The sequence below is a fragment of the Nelusetta ayraudi genome, unplaced genomic scaffold, assembly GCF_046127955.1.
Source record: "Nelusetta ayraudi isolate G7.1 ecotype Tasmania unplaced genomic scaffold, CSIRO-AGI_Nayr_v1 ptg000173l, whole genome shotgun sequence".
Lineage (NCBI taxonomy): Eukaryota > Metazoa > Chordata > Actinopteri > Tetraodontiformes > Monacanthidae > Nelusetta > Nelusetta ayraudi.
Window position 1 is genome coordinate 826,462 of NW_027466222.1, and position 22,008 is coordinate 848,469.

The window sequence follows — 22,008 nt, forward strand, 5'->3', positions numbered from 1 at the left end:
ACAGTTCATGAAAAAAATATTTTCTCACACAGATTAATACATTTTTTTGTCAAACATAAAAATATTAAACACACTACAAAACATATATATTAATATGTGTACATATTACGTATATATACGTGTATATATATATGTATATATATATATATATATATATATATATATATATATATATATATATATATATATATACATATATATATACATATATATATACATATATATATATATATATATATATATATATATATATATATATATGTACACTAGCTTTTAAAAAACATACCATGCGTGTAATTCTGACATTATACATTGATTCTTTATACACACAATCTTTAATTGCATTCTGAAAGCAAATCAGTAGCCTATCGCAGATTCACCACGGGGCGTCAGCAAACAATAATAGTATCCAGACCAACAACAACATGTATGATAAACTGTAAGAATCACCCGAGGCGCTGAACATTTTGAAGTCAGAACACCTCCGAGCTCACGGCACAAAACCTTTGGGTCTGATCATCATCCTGACTGATTTGAAGGACTGCCTCTCATTGGTCGGGTAGTACTCTTTAGATATGTTGTGCCACGTCCCCCAGAAGATCCCGTCCCTGACCCCTTTATATTTACCCACGTAGTACCTGCCGTTGAGGTTGGCCGCCATGCAGGCGTCGAACCACCAGCCGGAGCTGTAGTAGGCCCCGCAGTTCCCGGACGGGTAGCGGTCGTGATCCCTGTCCGGGGTGGTGAAGGGCCTGTTGTTGTGGTCGTAACTGTCGCTGAAGCGCAGGGCGTCGCCCGCCGTGCCCGAGTAGCCGCCCACCGTCAGCCTGTAGCGCAGCCGCTCGCTCGCCACCCTGAACTGCGAGTACTCGGCGAATTCCGTCTGTCCGTCAAAGTCCTGCAGCTCCACGCGCAGCACCATGTCTCTGTCCCGGGTCAGCTGGTGGATCATATTGTTGCCCAGCCAGAACTCGCCACCGTCCGGCTGCCCGAAGCCCGAGCGGTACTCGGCCCAAGTGCGGTTGAAGTTCACGCTGCCGTCCTGCCGCCGTTGCAGCACAGTCCACCCTCCGCCCTGCAGCTCCATGTCACAGTAGACCGGGAAACTTCTGCTGCGGAGGTCAGGGGTCACCAGGTAGACCCCACTACTCCTGCTACCCCTGTTGACGTAGTCGGAGCAGTCCCGCTTCAGCATGGTCACTATGGGAAGGGAGAGAAACGATGTTAAGTGAGATAACCAATGGCCTGCTTTGGCTTGTATTGTGCAGGTGAAATTATCATCTGACACCTGGGCTGCGACCGTGAAATGAGGTCACAGAGGGCAACAGGGTGCTGACAAAACACTTTTCCACCGTAAATATTTAGTGTTTTTTTTTTTTAATAGCCTTTAAAGTTAGACCTCCACCACACAGAATTTAGGCATGGGATTTGAAGTTTGAAGAATTCATTTTCTCCCCTTGGATAGTCAGCAGTTTAATTAGCATTTATCTTCTGCCTAAATATGATCTGGTGAAGTTGGTTGCGCTGCACGATTCATCCGACACAAATACATGCATTCAAAGCAATTCAGATTGTGTTACAGAAACAATAAATGAAGGTAACTGAAGCTCTGCTCCTCAGAAGATGATGGGCCAAAAAAAATGGTGGGCCATTAAATTCTTTGTAACAAAGAATTTAATTCAAATCCATTGCATTGATAATGAAATGATGACCACAGCATCACTGAGCGTATATTTAATACCTATTTATTTTAAAAATTAAAATGCCACCAAAAGCCTGGTATTTTCATAGTTTCAAAACTATGTCAACACAATTGAATAGGTTATTATGATTTTTTTATTTCTTTCTCCATTTGATCTTTAAATTTGAGATAAATATTTTATTTTCGTTAATTTATTTATTTAGACGTTGTTTGTGTGTTAGTACATTGTCCTCAGTCTCTTCACAAGCTACCCTCCCTGCACATCTAAACACAGGGACATGCTCTTTAATAGGGAGTTTGATGAAACACTATGTTAGTATCCAAAATAAATAATCTTGCCTTGAGTCGTACTTGGTAGTTTACCATCAGGCCAGCCTCCTCCCTGTTTGCCTTCGAGAAGCACTTTTGGGTGTCTGTCTGGGTCTGGATGTCTTCCATTTGGACTGACGTTGTTATTGAAGAAAGCAGCCACCTGGTTGATCTTGACTCGCAGCTCACGTGTACTGGCAGTGGAAACTTCGGGACCCATGAGCTCGGGACCGGAGACAGCAGGTTTAGTTGAGCTGAAGTGAGGGCTTATTGTTGAGGTCATTTGGGCGCTGGGCGAAGGAGCTGGAATGAACATTTTTCTGTCTGGATCTGGAGTTTTTCTGTGCCGAGTCTCCTCCAATTTATGAGGGAAATTATCTTGCAGACTTGCGTCCCCACTAGAAACTTGTTTTGGCTCAGTTGGTCTGAAAACACTGGCAGGGGCATCGCTTGGGAGGATATTGAGCATGATTCTGTTTGGTCTCGTTGTCATTTGGATCGATGGTGTTTGAGTGGCTGTTTGTGGCCACGGATCAGATGTAACCCTGCTGTTTGGGCTGGTGGTGACGCCTTCTGAGAGAGTGTGGTGCCGAGGGAGGGGTCCACTCCCAAAGCTGTTTGGCTCCAGACTGATTATCTCACGGGCATTGAACTCTGCTCCCCCTGCGGAATGAGTTACGTCTGTTATCAGTTTTACAGGGCCAGATGTGGGTGGCGAGTCAGTTGGAACCTTTTGGGGGTATCCTGAAGTAGTCGTGGAGATACGAGGAGGGATGGAATCTGTTTCGGTCTTCAGCTTTGACTCCACTTCAAGTGATGCTTCTGATTTTTGAACAGATGTTGCCCCTGGCTTGGCCATAGGTTGGGTCGGTGGCTCTTTAGTGAGGAAAGGCCTGGAGGTTTTGTCGGCTCCTGCTTGAAAGATTTCATGCAGTACAGAAATAGCAGTAGGAACAGAAATCTGTTCAGACTGAAGAGTTGTAAACTCTCGGTTCATTTGGTCAAGTTCTAGCTTGAGACCTTCCTGGTCTGTTGTAAGATCTGGGTGGTTTTGGCTTGTTGAGCCAGTTTGTTTTTTGTCAGGGTTGTCATTGTTGGATTTAACAGGATGATCTTGGAGTCTTGCTGGGCCGTGACCAGGTGTGAACTCTGTTCCGAATGATGAATCCTGTTCAAATTCAGTCTCAAGTGCGGGATATTTCTCAGGATTTCCCAAAAGTCCTGTTGTAGTCTTCTGGGTGTTGTTTGGTTTGTGGCTTGTTGTCTCATGTATTTTAGATTCTTCTTGTGACTCTAGAACCTTTGTGAAATGATGTTTTAATTTCTGATTTTCATCTGATTTAGGTTTGTCTTCACTTCTCATGTTTTCGTGTGTTTCTTGCGCCCCTCCAGACATGTCAATTTCCACTGAATAAACTGGCCTTTCCTCAGGTTTTGAGTCTTGTGCAATATTTAGGATCTCAGTTAAACGGTCTTCACCAGAATCAGTTGCATCAATTACTGTTTGATGTGACAAAGGTCTCTGTGTGGAAGGAAAAGAATCATCCGGATTCAGCATTCTATTAACTAACAGGTTCGGATCGGTTATACCTTCAGCATCATGTGACTTAGGTTTCAGAGTGCTGTTTTGGTTTTGGCGAGTCATTAAAATATCAGGTTTCGTTTTACCAGGTTCTGGGGTCTGGTTGGTTATGGGTTGATGGTAAGGAGGTTTTTGCTTTTGTCCATGATTATCTTTCCCGTCAGACAAAGGAGCTCCACCAGGTTGGTTGTTGTTTTTTGTGAGGTTTGGCTTCATTTTAGATTTGGAGGCAGGTTGATCGCTAGACACTGATCCTTTGCTTGTGGAAAGCTGATTGCCAGGATTTGAGTTTGACTCTTTGTTAGCTGTGTTGTGGTCTGCTAGTCCAGTCTGCAGTGAACCTGCGTGCAAATGCTCATTAGAAGTTGTGAAGGTTGCCGGTGCTACAGTTGAAGCAACTTGGAGATGACTGCTCTCCTCAGGACTTGTTCTGGTTGTGGACCCGGCAAAGGTGCTGGGTATCTGGCCGGAGCTGCTCAGAGTGCTCAATACGTCTGTTGTTGCTGTTGTAGTTGTTGGACGGCCGACTGTCATAAAGTTCTCCTCTGCACCTGGCCGCTCCGGGATCACAGCTGTTTCAAGGTCTGTTCTTTCAATATGTATCCCGTCCACACTTGTTGTCATCCCTTGGCTGATACTTGAGATCAAATGTGAATGTGAGCTGGGAAGCGGAGAAGATGAGGCAAGGCTAATGGCTTTGACCAGGTCTTCAGGGCTGTGGCTGGGCGGTGAAGTCATGGCAGAGGCAGTCGGGACGATGGAAGCAAAGTCTGTCCTCTCCGTTACTTTTCTCAATGCCAACTCTCCATCGCTGTCCCTCTGAACACTCTGGACCATTTGTCCTCCCTCTGTTTTGATCTCTTTTTCAGTCTGCCTGACATCCTCCTTCACCCCCTCTTTTATAGTCTTTTCCATGCCCCTGATGCTTTCAGTCTGTTTTGCTTTCTTATTATTTCGCTCCGCCGTCTTTGCTCCCTTCTCCATTTCCTTTTTCCTCTCTTGCTTGAGCCCTTCTCGCTCCTTATTTGTATGCTTATCAGGGTTTTTAGACATCTTTATTCCATCATGGCCCCTTTCCTCCTCAGTTCTGGTCCTTTTCTCTGCTTCCTGTGTAACGTCTCGCCACACAGGACGGCCACTGTCTTCTGTTTTATCTTTCATTATCTTTCTTTCTCTCTCAGTCTCCAACCTATCTCCTCGATCCCCTGGTGAATGCCCCTTACCATTCTTACCTTTCCTCCTGTCCATATCCACCCCTTTGTTTTGTTTTTCAACCATCTTTTTTATGAGCACATCCGTTATTCTATCACTTTCACCCACTGTTGGCACAGCTGCTGGTTTTGATTTTTCCTTTCCTTTGGCCCTCCCTCCTTCTGTCTTCCCTTCTTTTTTCACCACTGGTTGGACTTTTCTTTCTTTGTTTATCACCGCCCTATCACTTGGCCTTTCTGACTCCCAATTGTTTCTTCCTTTCTCTTCGAAAATATTTTTATCCAGGACAGCATCACCTTTAACAACATGCTCTGCTTTATACTGTTTGGTTTGAGAGCTGTTGTTAAAATCTTTTGGCACCACCTCACTCTGTCCCTCCTCCAGGTGTTTCCTCTCATCCTCATATCCATCCATACCCACATTAAGGTTTCCACGCTCTCTCTCTGTTTGCCCTGCACATGCAACATCGGTTTGCCTTACTGTACAATCCGCGCACATCATCCTCAGTTCGTCCACGCTGTCCTTCAACTTTTGCACCTCCTCCACGATGTTCTCCAGCTCTCTCAGTTGCTTCGGCAAATGAAAAGTCAGCGGCGGCACGCTGAAAAGATAGGGGCACGTGCCTTCGTCCTGCTCCTGTCTGCACGGCCCCTCGGGTCTCATGGTTACCGCACAGGGTCCAAATCCACCAAAGTCCAGGAGATTTTCTTCATCAGAGTCCACCGCTGTCCAGGACAAGCTGGAAAAGGCCAGTAGGGTCCCACATACACACAGTGCTGTTAACCTCATCACGCCACGAGAGTTAAAAGTAAAAGGAGAGGCGTGAGAGAGTGTAAAATACGGCCCACCTCGTCTGGAGGAGACAGTGACAGTGAGAGGGAGGAGGTGAGTTGAGAGGAAGAATTGCAGGGCGCTGGAGGGAGGGGGAGCTGATGGAGCAGCTTTGTGGAAAGTGCATCTGGGAGAGGAATGAGGGGTGAGACACCGAACGAAGGAAACAGGTGGAAAAAACTGAGAGGGGAGGGGATTACGTGAATGAATTTTTCTGCAGTAAACATAATGCGGGTTAAATGTAAATTCAGTCATTCAAAGGCTGAAGATTAATAAAGTGAGCTATTGTGTCTGAACTGCATTTCAACATCCCCTTGTTGTAATCAGATCTCTTTATAATAAACCCCATTTAAAAATGCATTCCAACAAACTGTGCACTATCATGGCTATGAATATGCGTGTGTGAATCCTCGCCTCCCAGGCTTCCTGCCAGGTCCACCAACATATGATTGGCAGATGCAACAGTCCAAATATGCAGCCGGTGACATCCCTCATTCACTCTGCTCTATCAGCTGTCCAGTTCTGAGTAGTGAAAGTCAGGAATTCTGATCATTCACGTGGGCCACTTGATTTAAATCCAAGGGCAGTGGAGAGAAATGTGACATATGTGCTGCGGACTTTATTCAGATGATATTAATCCTAAACAAGTTGGAACTGATGGAGCCAAATCTGCGTGAAGAGGCGATGTTCAGAGTGTGCAAACTGCCAGCCCGTGTAAGATTTCCTCTCTTTGCTGATTCGTTGTGCCTACGTAAAGTCAGGGGAAAAGGGGGTGGGGGCGGGGGAGAGAAAGGAGTCACATGAACTAAATGAGGCATCTGCTTGGCGGGGAGTTTAGATAATGAGGCTTCAGTTTTTCAGACCCGGGGTGTAAATGTCAGTCCCGCCACAGGATATGAGATGTGAGTGATTGCATGCAATCCCAGCCACTAGTGTTTCTAAAATATGTCTGTCCTTCATGTGTGATTCACCACTAAATTGTTTTTCCTTTCAAAAAATGTGATGAAACATGACCCGCAGGGCCTTTTTGTTTGTCTCTCGCACTGGGTAGTTGTTGGAGAACTTTCTCAGCTGCCGAACAACAAAGGCAACCAAATTTTTCAGAAGATGAGTGCAGAAAACCTGAGTTTAGAAATGGAAAATGACTGGGAGAAAGAAGTGCTGCAGGTTCCGGAGGTACATAATGATATACATACAATTCAATCAGACTTATTTAAAAAGTGAAATCCTGTTTTCATCAAAATTCAAAGGCAATATCAAGAACCAGCAGCCTTACTGCTCAGAACTATCCAAGCGTGCTCTATAGGAGTTTAAATTGCAGGCTGGAATCTTCCGCCCCCTTCTGTGCTAATGCAGCTATGAGCTCATTTGACATTTGACAAGTGTTGGCAGGATAAAAGGCAGTAGAGGCATCCTTTGACCTTTCACAGTTACTTCAGCACTTCAAAATTTGCCCCTGGACCTAGTGTGGGAGAAGTGTTTACACTGTGGAGAAACTCCTCTCTTAACACCAGGACGTATCAATTCATAATCACAGAACCATGTTTTTATTTAATAGCACGGTCCAGCATAGCACTCAGACAGCTGGAGTCAAGCCTCGACAATAACCTGCTGTACTGGGAACTGACTGCTGGGTCTGATAAAGAGCAGTGCACTATCAATTTTGTCACGTCATAGTTTCTGCCCTTTATTGACAGCGGCAGATGATTAAGAAATGTGTATATCTCAATATTATCGTCCTTACTTTAACCATTTATGGACAACTTTTTTCTTTCTCCCATGATGCCCTCTGGTGCACAGTGTTTTGAATTCCCCTAGTGAGCTGGGTCTGCCCACTCCCCATCCTGGATTGTGTAAACACTGTGTTTTTTTCCACTCTGACTAGAACAAACATCTGGCAGTGGGTCCTACTTGGCCTGCCATGCAGGACGACTTGGCACACTGCTTCATCTGTCGTCTCTTTGGGCGGAGGAGCCGCTGTCGCTGGACAGGTCTGCAGTGTGCACAAGTGTCCTACTTGAGGGGGAACCCAAACATGGTCTGTTGCACAGTGCCAGCCTCTTGTGCTGGTCTGCACGTCGAGAACAATATTTACTATAATATTATAATAATACTTGAATATTTCTCATTTTATTGATTGCCGTGATATCAATGTCAGATTCCAACTAATCTTATTGTCTTTGCTTCTCCACCTCACATGTCATGTTTACAAAAAAATAACCTTTCCTCCATTGTCCTACCTACGGTGTTTTCCTCTCTATGGTAACTGACTATGGTGACTGTCTGTGACCTTTACTCACTGAACAGAATGGGTCAAAAGAAATAAACAAATCTCACTGAGGAGTGAGTGAATGTCAGAGCTGAGGAACAATGTTTCCACTACCGTTCTGATCCTCTTGGCAGATTAAGACTTTGACTGATGAAGATATGCATCTTACATAACATAAGGTCTGAAACATCTCAGAGAAACATTGCTCAACTTCGTTTGTTTCTGTGTTTTGTCATAACATTAGAGATAACTTTGAGACAATATCACTGTGTTGTGAGGAAAAGTGTGCAAATCATCAGTTCATCATCACAATCGAAAGTTCAATTACGTAATGTGGCCAATAAATGAATAATGGTGCTTGATGAATGCAGTGAAATAAAAACATTGAGTAGACCAGGATTGCGCAATATCATGTTTTCATTTAGTTTTGTGTATTTTGTTTTTGTTTTTTTGCTAAAGAACAAAAAACAGCTGTTGATTTGGTAAATGAAGCAACGTGCGGATCCACGACTATACTGCCATCTAGCGGCATAATATTAAAGTGCTTCACGGAGAGAAAAAAAGGAAATCTACCCCTAATGATTGCTTGGAATCACGCAAATTTACATCACATTACAAACCCTGCTAAATGTGTCATGTGACATTATTTTGGGGTCAAACTTAATCTCATTAAATTCAAATGCTGTCGCTCAGTTACGTCCCATTTATTATATTAGTCATATATGTATTCGTGTAAATGTAATATCTTTTTACGACGTGCCATGTATATTCACTTAGAAACAAAAATATACCAAATATGATGTCATAAATGTGTTGTATATTAAACATGTTTTTACAAAAATGAACACATGAAATTATATAATAAGTTTTTTAAATGACTGATCGTTCACCCGTGCAGCGTTAAAAATAAGAAAGCGCCCGAATGCTGTGAGCTGGTGAGTCATTAAAGTCGTCCAGGAAGCAGCGCGGCGCAGTTTTGCTCGCAGCCTGTAAACAATCTGAAGCTTCTCCCTCCTACGTGCGTCTTACGTGCCTATTTAAGCCCCGCCCCCGGCCTGTCCCTCACGCACCACTTACGTCCGACCCGTAAAAAATAGAAACTTCCAAGATGGCCGAGGCCGTGGACTCCATGCATTTCGCAGCAAACAGCAAAACAAATTCCCCCAAAGCCTTACTAGCCAAGCGGCCGCCGGAGAGCCGCCCGCAGTCTTCCAGCGACACTTACCCGCCGACGCCCAAGAAGGTCCGGCTGGAGGAGAAGGGCCTGAAGCACAGGAAAGTGAACGGAGAGGTGTGCGCAGGGGAAAAACACAACGGGAAGCAGAGTTGTGGGAGCCCAGCGAAATGGAGTTTCGGGCCGGCCAAGGCGAGCCACTCCACCGCCGCCGCCACCGCGGTGGTGGTGCCCGCCACTCCGGCCCGGAAGATCTTCAAAATCAGCAACTTCCTCGCGTCGCCGCACAAAGTGAAGAAGGCGAAGGAGAAGCGACACAAGGAGAAGGAGAAAGGCGGCGAAGCGCAGCGGAGCTCCGCCGCCGCTGCCGCCGTCGCCGTCGCTGCTGTGGACAGAGTGAGCCCAGCTAGCTGCCATACAAAGACCGAGAACGGCGACATGAAAATGCTACAGAGAGGTAGGAGCGCTGCTGCTGCACTCTCTGCAACTGTTTGACACTAGATAGACAACTGCTGCTCAGACTCATGTCTCTTAGTGTTTTTGGCACCGTTATATAATTTTAATCCTCCCATAGGCCCCAGTATTTATTAGGCCCCAGATGATCTGATATTTACACGTGGAAATGTTTGTTCGCCAGTGATGTTGCTCGCCATGCAGCAGCAGCATTTTTTAACCACAACTCTGTGTGTGTGTGTGTGTGTGTGTGTGTGTGTGTGTGTGTGTGTGTGTGTGTGTGTGTGTGTGTGTGTGTGTGTGTGTGTGTTCTCCGCAGATCACCGTGGAAAGGAGAAAGACCGGGAAAAGAAGAAGGAGAAGAGCAAAGAGTGGAAGAATCACAAGCTGCCACCTGTGCATGACATCGCGAGGGAGAACGGGGAGGTTGTTTCTCCGCAGAAAGGTATGTAGGGATCAAGTATTAATACTGTAACTGTGTCATTTTGGATGAGTGTGATTTATTTATTTATTTTTATTTAACTCATGTCAGTGATAACTCGGCTCGCACTTGCAGAGCTGTGGTTGATGAGTGTTTATGGAAGTTATGGAGATTATTAAGTTGTACACCTGCTCCAGTAGAAATAGCAGTAAACAATTTGTATTAATAGTCAATCAGAACATTAAAATATCAGTCATTTAACAAAGTCTCAATGTTAATGTACATTTTGCTGAGGTCCAGATGTTACCTTGAGCATTATACGATGTTATAAATGTACATTATTGTCATTTGGACTCCCGTCATCTTTGGCTTAAACTGACGTCAAACGCGAACATTGACTGTTGAAATGCCTCTCTGACGCAGAGCCCTCGGAGAAGCCCAAGAGCGGCTCGGAGGAGGACCTTCTGCTGAAGAAACTCAAGAAAAAGAAGAAAAAGAAGCACAAAGACGGCGAGCGAGTGAAAGAGAGGCACGGCCGCCCCAAAATGTACCACCGCTCCAGCCAGACGGTGTGCTCAGGAGTGCATCTGGCCCTGCCCGACTTTCTCACCCGGATAAATTCGAACAATAGCATCAACAGCAGCAGCGCTCTGCTCCACAACCCCACAGCAGAGCAGCAGCAGCAGCAGCCGCAGCAGCAGCAGCAGCAGCCGCCGCCACAGCAGCAGCAGCAGCAGCAACACCACCACCAGAACCAACACCACCACCAGCAGGATTCTCCTCTTCCTGCCAACACCTCTGCCTCCGTCTCCTCCACGGTCCGGGACCGGCTGTGCTACAGCTCGCCGCTCCACTGCACCCCAGTGCCAAGCCTTCCCGGCCTCGAGTTCGGCCACCTCATTCACGTCGAGCAGCAGGCCAACGGCGGCGCCTCGCTGGCCCACGCCTACAGCGAGCAGCTCGCCCGCCTCTCCCCGGCCGAGATGCAGCGCTTCGCCGAGGAGTTTGTGAGCCTGTCGTTCAGCGAGGACGAGGCCCAGGCAGCGTGTTTCGTCATGGGGATCATCCACGGAGCGGCGTCCTACCTCCCAGACTTCCTGGACTACTTCTCCTACAAGTTCCCCAACGCGCCCGTCAAGATGGAGGTCCTGGGCAAGAAGGACATCGAGACGACCACCATGGTCAACTTCCACTCTCAGGTGAGTTTTTGCTGTAAACTTCACCCCCGCTGACACTAACGGCATCGTGGATTCCCTGTCAGCTTGTAGTGCAAGCGGTGGCAACTGTCACGAGAAAAACGACTCAGTCCTCCTGTTTGAAGAGGGTTTATGTTGTCCTTGTGTCAGCCTTTGTCCAGGTGGCGCTAATAAGGTCGCTTCTGTCTTTACTTTCCTCTTGGTCAGTTATCTCCTCTTCCGTTCCGCGTTTCATCTTCCAAATTGTGTGGATTAGCGAGTCCTGATGGTGGATGTCACACTGTTGTGTTTATTCGTATAGTTTCTTGGAAAGTGATGCTGTGACTCTCCAATGAAAGTAGTTTTAAAAAGTGGAATGGACGCCGGGAGTGCTTTTTTCGTGCACGGTTTCATTTTGCCTCGTCGTAGCTCTGGGTCGCGTTGACGTTCATGTTTGGCTTGAGTCACTCGGTGGGACAAACATATATTTAATTCCGGTAATCTGCTGCATTCAGAGACATTTTCTGTAGTTATCTCCATCAGTCCCCGGAATTGTTTGACCTTTCTGCCTCACAATGCAGAAAGGTCAAACTGTGTTAATGACATGAATGTATTTGTTCTTCCTACCAACTCCATTCTTGAGACGGGTTAAATATTAAACAGAGGCCAATTGACGTCACCAGTCGCAGATTTTTAAAAAATTCATAAAGGATTTACAAATGTGAATTGATGTACCACCCATGGCGCTTATTGGAAATGGCCGGAACCAGTTGCGGTCAGGAAAGCCAGAATGATTTGAACGCTGGGATCCTTTACCAGCATGGAAATGTTTCCTACGAGCTCCTGCTTTTCTCTGGGCTGATGGTGCTGATACTTGGAGTGCTCTGTAATCAGATATTGCCTCGTGCATCTGGCAGTGGGACTTCCTCTGCTACCAACTCATCAGGCAGATGGTGCATTTCATCCTGTTGCTGTTGTCAGTAAAAACCAAACTTCAAACTTGGTCTAACTGCCTATGTTCTGAAAGTTGGCTGGAGGAGACGGAAAGCTCAGTGTTTGTCCTTATATCCCACCGCCAGCGTTGGCTCCTTTCCCCTCAAACATTAGTCAAACACGTTTAATGGCTACTAGTTTTTGAAAACAAATGTCTGTGACTAATATTATTCTGAGTCATCTAGTAAGGAGTGTACGCTAAAGCTTTTTTTTTTTTGCCGCGACTTTTTGACAGAATGACTTTAACTGAGTCCAAACTGGGCTGTGTGTGGCGCTAAAACAGTGAAGACGCACTCATTTAGCAGCGAGGTCGTGCTGAGAGACGTTCATCGTTCAAATCCCTTCATATAGATACTGCTGCACTGCCCACACAGTACGACACAGTGCAATATTTTCAGATGAAGTTGCGAGAGGGCAACAACATTTTTTATGTGCGTTGCAGACGAACATCTGTTTTTTTTTCAAATTCTTTCACACAGCTTGTTAAACATTTACAGGCCTGCGTTACTGCAGTCAGAATACCTATTATCATAAAACAGTTCACTTATTTATCCTCATTTGACCACTTTAAATATCATTTATTCATACTTTCTTTCGGACTTTGGTTTGTACTTTAATTGATAGCAATTTATAGCGCATGTAAACGTAACAATCATGGCATAACAAAACAAACGGGCACGACAAAACCAACCTAACCAATCAGAATGCATTTTTGCATGCGTTATTTGCTCTTTGACCGTGAATGTTTTCTTTATTGTCGCTCACAACATCAAACGGTCCGCGGCGGTGGCAGCATCAGCGAGGGACTTTTCACAGCGTCGGCCTCTCAGCCAGCAACAGTCTTATCTGGAGGGATCAGTGCTGCATCACTGCTAACACTTCTAGCGTTTGGATCTATCTGGCGAGGTATACATAAAGTAGAGCTACACGTGTCAATGGGAAAGAAGCTGATAAATCTCCCCCGCAGGGTGAAAGCCACGTCCAGGGGCGTTCCATGCATCACGTCCATGCTGGAAGCTAAGAAACCACACGGGGGAACTGTTTCGGTTGCAGTCGGCGAGACTTTGAAATATTCAAAGTCATCATTTTTTCACGTTGCCGTGTATGTCGGGCTGAGTGTTTTCGTATAGTGACACCTGCATTAGCGCAATGGAGGATAAACCTCTTGAAATGATGCGCCAGAAATATCGGCAGTGGCTCGTTGCGGGGCGTGAAATGATTTGGCACAATACCTGTCGTATTCACACTTAAGCTGCCTCCACACAGTGAAATCAAGGTAGCGCGCCGGGGAAAAAGCTGCAAGAGCGAAGAAATCCGCGGTTTCCGTTCCGACAGACGCCTCATCCTCAGCGTTTAGTTTTAAAGTTCTGCTTCTGGTATGGTTGCAGTGCAAAGCCCATTAGTTCTGTGCACATTGAAGATGTGATGGTGGCATCGCTACCCTCCAGGGCGGTTCCTCCTTTTCAGAGTGTATTGGCTCCTGAATGTGTTGCTTGATTCTATTTTCCCTCTCTGACAGTCATTTCAATGAATAAGCGTGCTTTTGCGTTACGTATAGAACATTTGCATAATTGCTACTGTGTAGTGGCAAGCCGATATGTTATTTTTTAAATATATATATTCCGTTTTTTTTTTTTTTTTAAATAAATATTGATGTTCTTTTGAGCCGTCTGCCTCCTGTCCTGGTTATGCCGGAAAATTAGAATATCCTGAAAGGGTTGTTGTATTTCTGCAATTCAACTTAAAAGGTGAATTTGACATATTATATAAAGGAATAATATGCAAATCAATATATTTCAAGTTTTGATTTCTTTGGATTTTGCTGATCAGGTCTTGCAGCTTAAAAAAAAAAACTAAAATTTTATAATAATTTTCTGAGTTTGTGGGTTTGTGGTTTTAATAAGCTGAAAATCTTAATCAGCAAAGTTACAACAAGGAACTGCTTGAGATGTCAATTTGCGTGGAATGGCTCAATAAAATTTGTTGCTTTCATCTTTTATGTTAAATTGCCAAAATAAAACAACTTTTACGCGATATTCAAATTTTTTGTGTAGCACCTGTATATAGTGAACCAAACTGGGAAATCTTTGTATATTATCTGTAGGAAATTGAAATCACTAAAATTTTGGCAACATAGAAAAAATTGAGTAGCTATGAAGGTTCTATAATAGGTTCACTGCTTTCTGAGCCGTCTGCTGTCTGCCTGCTGCATCTCAAGCAGATTGTTCTGTGTGGAGCTCGCATGTTCTCCTCTGGGTGCTTCCCCCGTTCTTTATAATCATGTTAGTATTCAGTCAGCCCCCCCCCACCCCTCCGACCACCAGATACACAGATGAGCCGCCGCCGCTCCTGGAGGCCTTGCTTGTAGAGAACAACTTTTCCCGTAGGTCACAAACGGGCTTACTGGGCTGTGCTCCCCCTGCAGGTGAAACGGACCTACTCCCAGGGAACGTACCGTGCCGGGGCCATGCGGCAGGTCAGCCTGGTCGGTGCTGTGGATGAAGAGGTGGGAGATTACTTCCCCGAGTTCATCAGCATGTTGCAGGAATCCCCCTTCCTAGAGGTCAGTGGCTCTCATTCCTCTGAGCGCGTGTGTCTGTGTGTGTGTGTTTTGTGTACATATAAACACCGTGGCAGCAGGCCCATGGTGTGAAAGACCTCCCTTTTTTTGAGTGGCGATGTAATGTGAAGCGTGCGGCCCTGTGCTACCACAGAGGACTCTGCCCTGGGGGACCTTCTCCAGTCTGCGGCTGCAGAGCCCCACTGACAGCGACGACGGCCCCATCATGTGGGTCCGACCCGGAGAGCAGATGATCCCCATGGCGGACATGCCCAAGTCACCCTTCAAGAGGAAACGGTGGGTTGAGCAGTTGTTCTCAGGTGTTCTCTTAGCATAGCAAAGCAACAGCATACCAACAAGGTGCAGGTGTTTTCTGAATTGAATTATTCAGTGTTGTCTTTAATTATTATATATTTGATAAGAATGTAAACATAATGATGAGACTGAGGAATCTTAAAACATTTGCGCTTAGTAAAAATAGCCGGTTATTTAATTTTCTATTGTTTTTATTATTTTTATTTTAGTTATTGTATGCTTCTATATTTTATGTGCATTACTCAGTTGACTGGAGTTGACTAAAAGAATTTCCCTCGGGATAAATAAAGTAATTCTGATTCTGATTTATAATCCCACAAACATATTGAAGATTGTATAACTTAAATGTGTTATATCAGGTAAAAATCAATGATTGAACAGCAGTGAATTTTCTCAGTGGGGCTTCAACACATCTTGAGTGATTCACGACTCAACCAATTCACTACAGGTCCACCAATGAGATCAAGAACCTGCAGTATCTGCCCAGAACCAGTGAGCCCAGGGAGATGCTGTTTGAGGACCGGACGAGGGCTCACGCCGACCACATCGGCCAGGGCTTTGAGAGACAAACTACTGCCGCTGTGGGAGTCCTGAAGGCTGTGCGCTGCGGAGAGGAGTGAGTACACACACACACACACACACAGTTCAGCTGCTTTACTTCATAACATCACACACACACACACACACACACACCAAGTGGAAACATCAAAGGATAGCAAATTGAAACTGCTCTATTTGGACCCATTGAAAAGAGCGGTAATTTCATGCCTCTCTGAGTGTTGTAGTTGAACGATAGATCACCATTAAGCACTTCAAACTCTCAGCCACCCCTGAATATTCAGCTGTTGTTTATTTATAGTCAGATTTGGACGCTCTGCGCTAAACCTTCCCTTGGCCTCTCGCCTCCCAGTAGTTTCGCTCCGGCCCGGATCACCAAAGACGTCGTGTGTTTCCATGCTGGAGATTTCCCAGACGTGGTCATGAGGCTGCAGCTGGACCTCCACGAACCTCCACTGTCTCAGGTGAGTCCACCACAACCTGCACCAGGCTGCACAGCCAACTCAAATATTGATATGCAATTAAAAATACAATTAATTATGATTAATTATTTAATACACACACACACACACACATACCACCAGTTAAAACCTTTGGACACATCTATCTTTACCACTTTCTACACTGCAGATAGATACTGAACAACATGTGAGCGAGATATGTAATCATGCAGCAAAGGAAATAACTCTAAATGTGCTTTTTATGAACGGTGGCTTTTTTGAAGACTTTAAATATAAAACATGTTTGAGTTATTTTACACTTTTATTGTTTCCTCCTCGGGATGCAAATTATTGATGAATTCATTCATCGTAAGTTGATTGATTGATCTCAGTGATTTTTTTCTGAGGACCTAAATTTCACAATGAAAAACGTGTAAGACTTCCACAGACTGCGTTGACTCGAGACTTGTCGTCGCAGCCCAAGGTGCGTTTTGATTTGCGCAGTCTTGACTTGAGCGCCGCTAACTGGAGACTTCCCCTCCCTCCAGTGTGTGCAGTGGATCGATGACGCCAAGCTGAACCAGCTGAGGAGGGAGGGCATCCGCTACGCCAGGATCCAGCTCTACCACGACGACATCTACTTCATCCCGCGGGGGGTCATCCACCAGTTCAAGACCGTCTCAGCCGTCTGCAGCCTGGCCTGGCACATCCGCCTCAAGCAGTACCACCAGCACGAAGACAAGGAGGTGGAGGAGTTGAAGGAGGAGGAGCACGAGGAGGACGGGAAGTGCGTTGCCAAGGAGGAGGCGCTCAATATCAAAGAGGAGGACGAGGAGGACGAGGAGGAGGAGGAGGAGGAGGAGGAGGAAGAGGAGGCTGAAGGGAAGGAGTTTGAGTCGGCCGCCAAGTCGGAGGAGGAGGACAAGGAGAGAAGAGACGGAGCGTCTGCTCAGACTCCGGCGCACATCATCAAGAAGGAGGAGCAGGAGGCCGAGGTGTCGGCGCCGCCGTCTCAGCCGCCGCTCAAAACGGAGCGAGACGGAGTCGCCCCCCTGCCACCGCCGCCGACGGAGCCGAAGGCCGAGGAGGGCGAGAGGGAGGACCGCGAGGACGAGGCAGGAGCTCGCCAGGCCCGGCAGAGCGACCGACCCGAGGCCACGGCGGAGCGCACGGCCTGCTTAACAACACTGCAGCAGGTCAAGAAGGACGGCGAGGAGGCAGAGGAGGAGAGGCCGCAGAAGACCGCGAGCCACGGCCTGAAGGAGAAGACTAAAGAGAACATCATGAGCACTTACAACACCATGCCCTTCAAAAAGGAGAAAGACAAAGCAAAACGGGAGCGAGATGACAAGGAGAGGGCGAAGGAGAAGAGGAGTAAAGAGAAGGAGAAGGAGAAGAAGGAGCGGGCCAAAGAGAGGGACAAGCTGAGGGAGGGGGAGAAGATGAAGGCGGAGGGGGGGAAGGAGGGGGGCACACCGGTGCCTCATGGGAGGAAGAGGGAGGAGGAGGAGCGGGTGAGGGAGGCTGCGAAGGCTCCTCCTCTTCCTTCGCAGAGGGACGACAAGACGCAGCTTCACGCCAAGAGAGACAAGGAGCACGAGCGGGAGCGGGCCGGCACGCAGGGCCCCGCCCACCCTGAGGCCCGGGAAGCCCACGCCCACGCCCACAAACACAAGTCCTCGCACGGCAAGAAGGAGAAGAGCGGCCACCGGGGGGACGGAGGCGGTGGAGTCACGGCGGTGGCGGCCGGCGGGAAGACGACGAGCTCCAAAGCAGCCGGCGTCCAGGTGAAGAAGGAGGCCAAGAAGGACAAGGAGGGCGTGGCCAAGGACGAGAGGAAGAAGTCCAACTCTGGTCCCGTGCAGCCGGAGCACAAGCCACGGACGCTCATCACCTTTGACCTCTTCAAGCCGCTGGAGGCCCACCAGGCGCTGGCCTTCTCCTTCACGGACGCCCGGCCCAAGGCCCCCCAGCAGCACCACCCTCACCACCACCACCACCATCACCACCACCACCACCACGCCACCACCACCACCACCACCGACTCCCGGGGCTCCTCCTCCTCCAAGCCCGTGGTGGCGCCCTCTAAAGGACCAAAAGTCAAGGACTCTGTGCAGGGGAAGCCTGCCACGCCCATCCAGGACACTCGGCCGCAGCAGCAGCAGCATCTCAAACAGCCCCTGAAGTCACACGCGGCCCAGACACAGAAGGACTTCTCACTATGAATGTGTCCACGTCTGCGCAGGTCTTCTTTTTACTGTACAACTTACGCTGAGACGTTGCTAAAGTATTTGACGAGTGCGTCGTCCTTCCTTCAGGCTTCACCTCTATTTGTTTCTCCCTCCCTCCGATGGAGGAGCGTGCACGTCGCTCCAGCGGCGTGACTGCAGGGTGGGTGGAGGGGTGGGTGGAGGGGTCTGTGTCGCACTTGGCAAATATTTTATCAGTGCCGAAGAATGTAAGCTGAGTAGCTCAGTCACGTTTGTTAGCGAATGTACGTAGGCTCGATATGAAATGTTTCCTGTGGCCCATGTGTCAGTGCCTGTGCTCTACTTAGCTTCGCTCTCAAAGCACTCACTAGGTACCGGACTCGCCCAATCGGAAGGCAACCCTTCCTGCCCCCCCACCATAGGAATTAGGCTGCATCCACACCGAATCAGGCGCTGGCACCATAGCCAGCAGGGATGTACGGGAGTCAGGGGAGCGGGAGAGGGGGAGAGGGGGGGTGGAGGTGGTGGAGGTGGTGGTGGTCTCACAACCATTACATCCGTTTCCCAGGTTGCGTTGGTGATGCTGCGACCCAGTGGGTCGCCTGAAGTGAACTGAACGCCGAATTTTCGTTGCATCGTCAAGTTTGGTTTGAACGCAGCCTAATACTCTGTTTTGGATGTTTTGGGCAAAGCACCAAGCTCCTGCTGATTTAATTTTTATTTCTTTTCTTTTTTTAAAAATAAAAAAACCAAGTTGCTTTCGTCAATGGGGTTTGTTGCTCACAGCACTCCACAATCTGAGTAAGCACTTGTTTTCAGACTGGTCATCGTTTGACTCACACAGGGCTGTAAATGATACTGTATGTACCAAATCTGTACAGTATAAATGTTATTAGCACCAATGTGACAAAATGTATACAGAAATTGCATATATTTTTTGTAAGACAAGTTTTATTTTCCATAGAACTTATTTATATCATTTACCGTCTGTTTTTATTTGGAAACCAATGTATGTGAAATTTCTTTGTAAATACATTTTATTTCCTAAGATAAGACTTAGTAGTGTGATTTATACTCTGATCAGAACCTCAATAAATGGTTCAAAAGTAAACGCCTTGACTTGTCTGCAATTCCTGTCATTTAAGGTCTTGACCTTCTTGACCACCAGCCTATGTTAAGAGGTTAAAGGTTAACGTCACACTTTGATATCTTCAGTCCAGGACGTCCCAAACAAAGATAGCTGCTTCTATTCATGTAAACCGTAGCCTTAACTTGATGGAGATATTATAACAGGAGGAATTTACACATCTTGTGGTCGAGACATTTATTCCCGTCTTCACCGTAAAACCATGTTTGCCATATAATAATACCAAGGAGTGTTCAACTTATTATAAATAGTGAGCCATCTTAGTTTTTAATTAAAAATAAGAAGCAGACCAGGAAAACAATCAACATCTTGAAAGCAGTAAAAGTTCACCAATCGGCAATGAGCCGCCACCCTCTAACAGTTTGTAACACCGTGACCTTGCACGTTCAAATCTGAAAAGGCAACAACTCATCTGTGCGCATTCAATGATGAGTCAGAATAATTCAAGAAGGTTGAGAATTTCATCCCGAGACAGTCGGCAACAGGGAACGTAATCCCCGCCCCCCCGGAGGACGCGTTTCAGTAACTTCTTTGTATTTTTGTACAGTGATACACATGGGACAAACATGTATTATGTGGTTCAGTGACGCATATATCAGTGCAAACTAAACAACTAGATGCTGCTACTTTGGGTGTCAAACTGAACTTTTTGTGCACATGCGCACTCCAGCCTGAAGGAAGGAAGTTGTGGTCAAGCTGTTCATGGTGGAAACAATATATTGCTTAGGTCTCATCTCATGGTAGCAAAGGCCTAACATGCATACAATGAGACATGTACACATTTTACTACAAGCCTGTTGCCTAAAGATGATAGAAAGGCAGTGACGTGAATGCCAAAACAAAGTGACACCTCGATTAAACCCAAAGAACCCCAACCCACTGAACCTCTTCAAAGTATTGTTGCTGAAGTTATTGTAGAATGACACGTCAATGAAAATGCATTCATATTTCTTTTGAATCAAATGTAGTGTTTTTCCTGTTTGAAAACCCGTAAACCACTCTGATCACTGTGCATTCTGCAGCCTGCCGTGACCTCCCTGGTGAAACAGTACTTTAAGTCACATTAACATTTAAAAACAGTGTAAAGAGTGAGATGGCCACGTCTGACCAATAGATGCAAGATCACTGGTTTGACCCAGCTCGGATGCACTTGGTCCATTACTCCTCAGTTTTCAAGTCTTTCAATGGCATCACGCTCAGTCCCTCCGGTGATGGAAAACGCTGTGTCCCAGCTCCACCAGTGCACCTCCGAGCAGCACCCACAGAGGGACGCACACCACGCTGACCCACAGGTCTACGAGTCTCTCCAGGCGGGAGCACAGAATGAGACAGAAGGCCAGCTTCAGCAGCAGGGCCACCAGGTACCACAGCCTCTTCTTCAGGCTCTCCTCACCATCCCTCTGGTCAAAGTCCGGCTTGCAGCGTCCGACCATCTTAATGATCAGCATGAGGATGAGGATGGTGTCAAAAGTCCAAACGGGGAGAAAAATGAGAAACCAGTTCCAGTGGATCTTGGAGTCCAGCTTGAGGACCAGCATGATGAGGAAGATGAGGGAAAAGAACCAAGAGAGGAGCACTCGTTGGACCAGTGACATCTTCATCTATGGAGCCAGTGTCACCAACAGACCCAACAAACTGAGGACCACAGCACACGGGCACAGTCTTCTCATCATCATTATCACCAACTGGGACGCACAGTTATCTCGCTGAGTTAAAAACCCGAAATATCGACAGCCATGCATAATAAATAGAACACGTCACTGCTAGTTGTCATGCTCTTAGGGACTTACTGAGTCGCTACTTCCGCTTAGCGCAGCCGCTAGAGAATGTTGGCTTACGCTAGCCAACTTGCTTAAACGCAAACAAAAACACCGTCACCAGGTAGGGGGGCATCTTACCGAGACGAATATGTGAACCAGCTTGTGTGGAAGACGAAATCCTCGTCAACACGACCGACGTCGAAAAGTTAACACAGGTTACATTTAGCTAAGGAACGGTATGATAAACAAGTACGTCGGTAGTTAGCTTTTTCGCTACTTCCTGTTTCCGTCGCAAAGCGACGGATTGGCTTTCGCTATTTTTACAAAACAAAAGCATGTTTGAGTCAGGTAGTTTGTTTTATTTTGATACTCTGCCAGCTGTCATTCGGTGAAGGCAGGGCGACACCCTGGACAAGTCACACGTTCATCGCAACAACCATTCACACACACACACACACACACACACACACACACACACACACACACACACACACACACACACACACACACACACACATCTATGGACTATTTTAGAGAGACAAAAAATGACTAGCACACACATCTACGGGCAATTTCAGAGTTCCCAATTCACCTCACATTATGTTTCTGTATGACTGTATGAGCAAGCTGGAGAACCCGGAGAGAACCCACGCAGATACAGCGAGAACATGCAAACTCCACACAGAAAGGCCCCACAACCGGGATCGAACCCACAACCTTGTTTTTAAGAGGCAACAGTGCTACATACTGCACCATATATATATTTATCATTATCTTCACCATATATATTCATATTTAATACCCGTTTATGCATGAACTGACAACTTGTCCCAGGTATAACCCATGCAGGCTCCAGCAGACCCCCGCAATGGAGGATGAGGAAGATTAATTTAAAAG

At 46.6% G+C, this 22,008-nt stretch overlaps 3 protein-coding genes across 6 annotated transcripts; 1 reads left to right on the plus strand and 2 right to left on the minus strand.

Annotated features, from left to right (window-relative positions):
* Positions 1 to 316: 316 nt before the first annotated feature.
* Positions 317 to 9,267, minus strand: LOC142880856 (fibroleukin-like). 3 transcript variants are annotated; one of them, XM_076014825.1, is made up of 3 exons: positions 9,131 to 9,267; positions 2,054 to 6,383; positions 317 to 1,200 (listed from the first exon to the last, which is right to left on the minus strand). In XM_076014825.1, the coding sequence occupies exons 2-3, from the start codon at positions 5,889 to 5,891 to the stop codon at positions 491 to 493; spliced, it is 4,548 nt and encodes a 1,515-aa protein (XP_075870940.1). In that variant the 5' UTR covers positions 5,892 to 6,383; positions 9,131 to 9,267; the 3' UTR covers positions 317 to 490. The 3 variants fall into 3 exon arrangements, with proteins under 3 accessions (XP_075870940.1, XP_075870939.1, XP_075870941.1); XM_076014824.1 differs by having other exon boundaries at positions 2,042 to 6,383; XM_076014826.1 differs by lacking the exon at positions 2,054 to 6,383 and having other exon boundaries at positions 9,131 to 9,259.
* On the plus strand, positions 8,970 to 18,721 carry LOC142880857 (uncharacterized). Of its 2 annotated transcripts, none has more exons than XM_076014828.1 (8): positions 8,970 to 9,536; positions 9,852 to 9,977; positions 10,377 to 11,152; positions 14,547 to 14,684; positions 14,836 to 14,978; positions 15,445 to 15,612; positions 15,910 to 16,018; positions 16,543 to 18,721. In XM_076014828.1, exons 1-8 carry the CDS (start codon positions 9,014 to 9,016, stop codon positions 18,217 to 18,219), a joined length of 3,660 nt encoding a protein of 1,219 aa, XP_075870943.1. In that variant the 5' UTR covers positions 8,970 to 9,013; the 3' UTR covers positions 18,220 to 18,721. The 2 variants fall into 2 exon arrangements, with proteins under 2 accessions (XP_075870943.1, XP_075870942.1); XM_076014827.1 differs by having other exon boundaries at positions 8,971 to 9,536; positions 15,907 to 16,018.
* Positions 18,722 to 19,080: 359 nt separating this feature from the next.
* Positions 19,081 to 21,406, minus strand: LOC142880858 (transmembrane protein 60-like). The gene is made up of 2 exons (XM_076014829.1): positions 21,250 to 21,406; positions 19,081 to 20,986 (listed from the first exon to the last, which is right to left on the minus strand). Exon 2 carries the CDS (start codon positions 20,950 to 20,952, stop codon positions 20,548 to 20,550), a length of 405 nt encoding a protein of 134 aa, XP_075870944.1. The 5' UTR covers positions 20,953 to 20,986; positions 21,250 to 21,406; the 3' UTR covers positions 19,081 to 20,547.
* Positions 21,407 to 22,008: the final 602 nt, after the last annotated feature.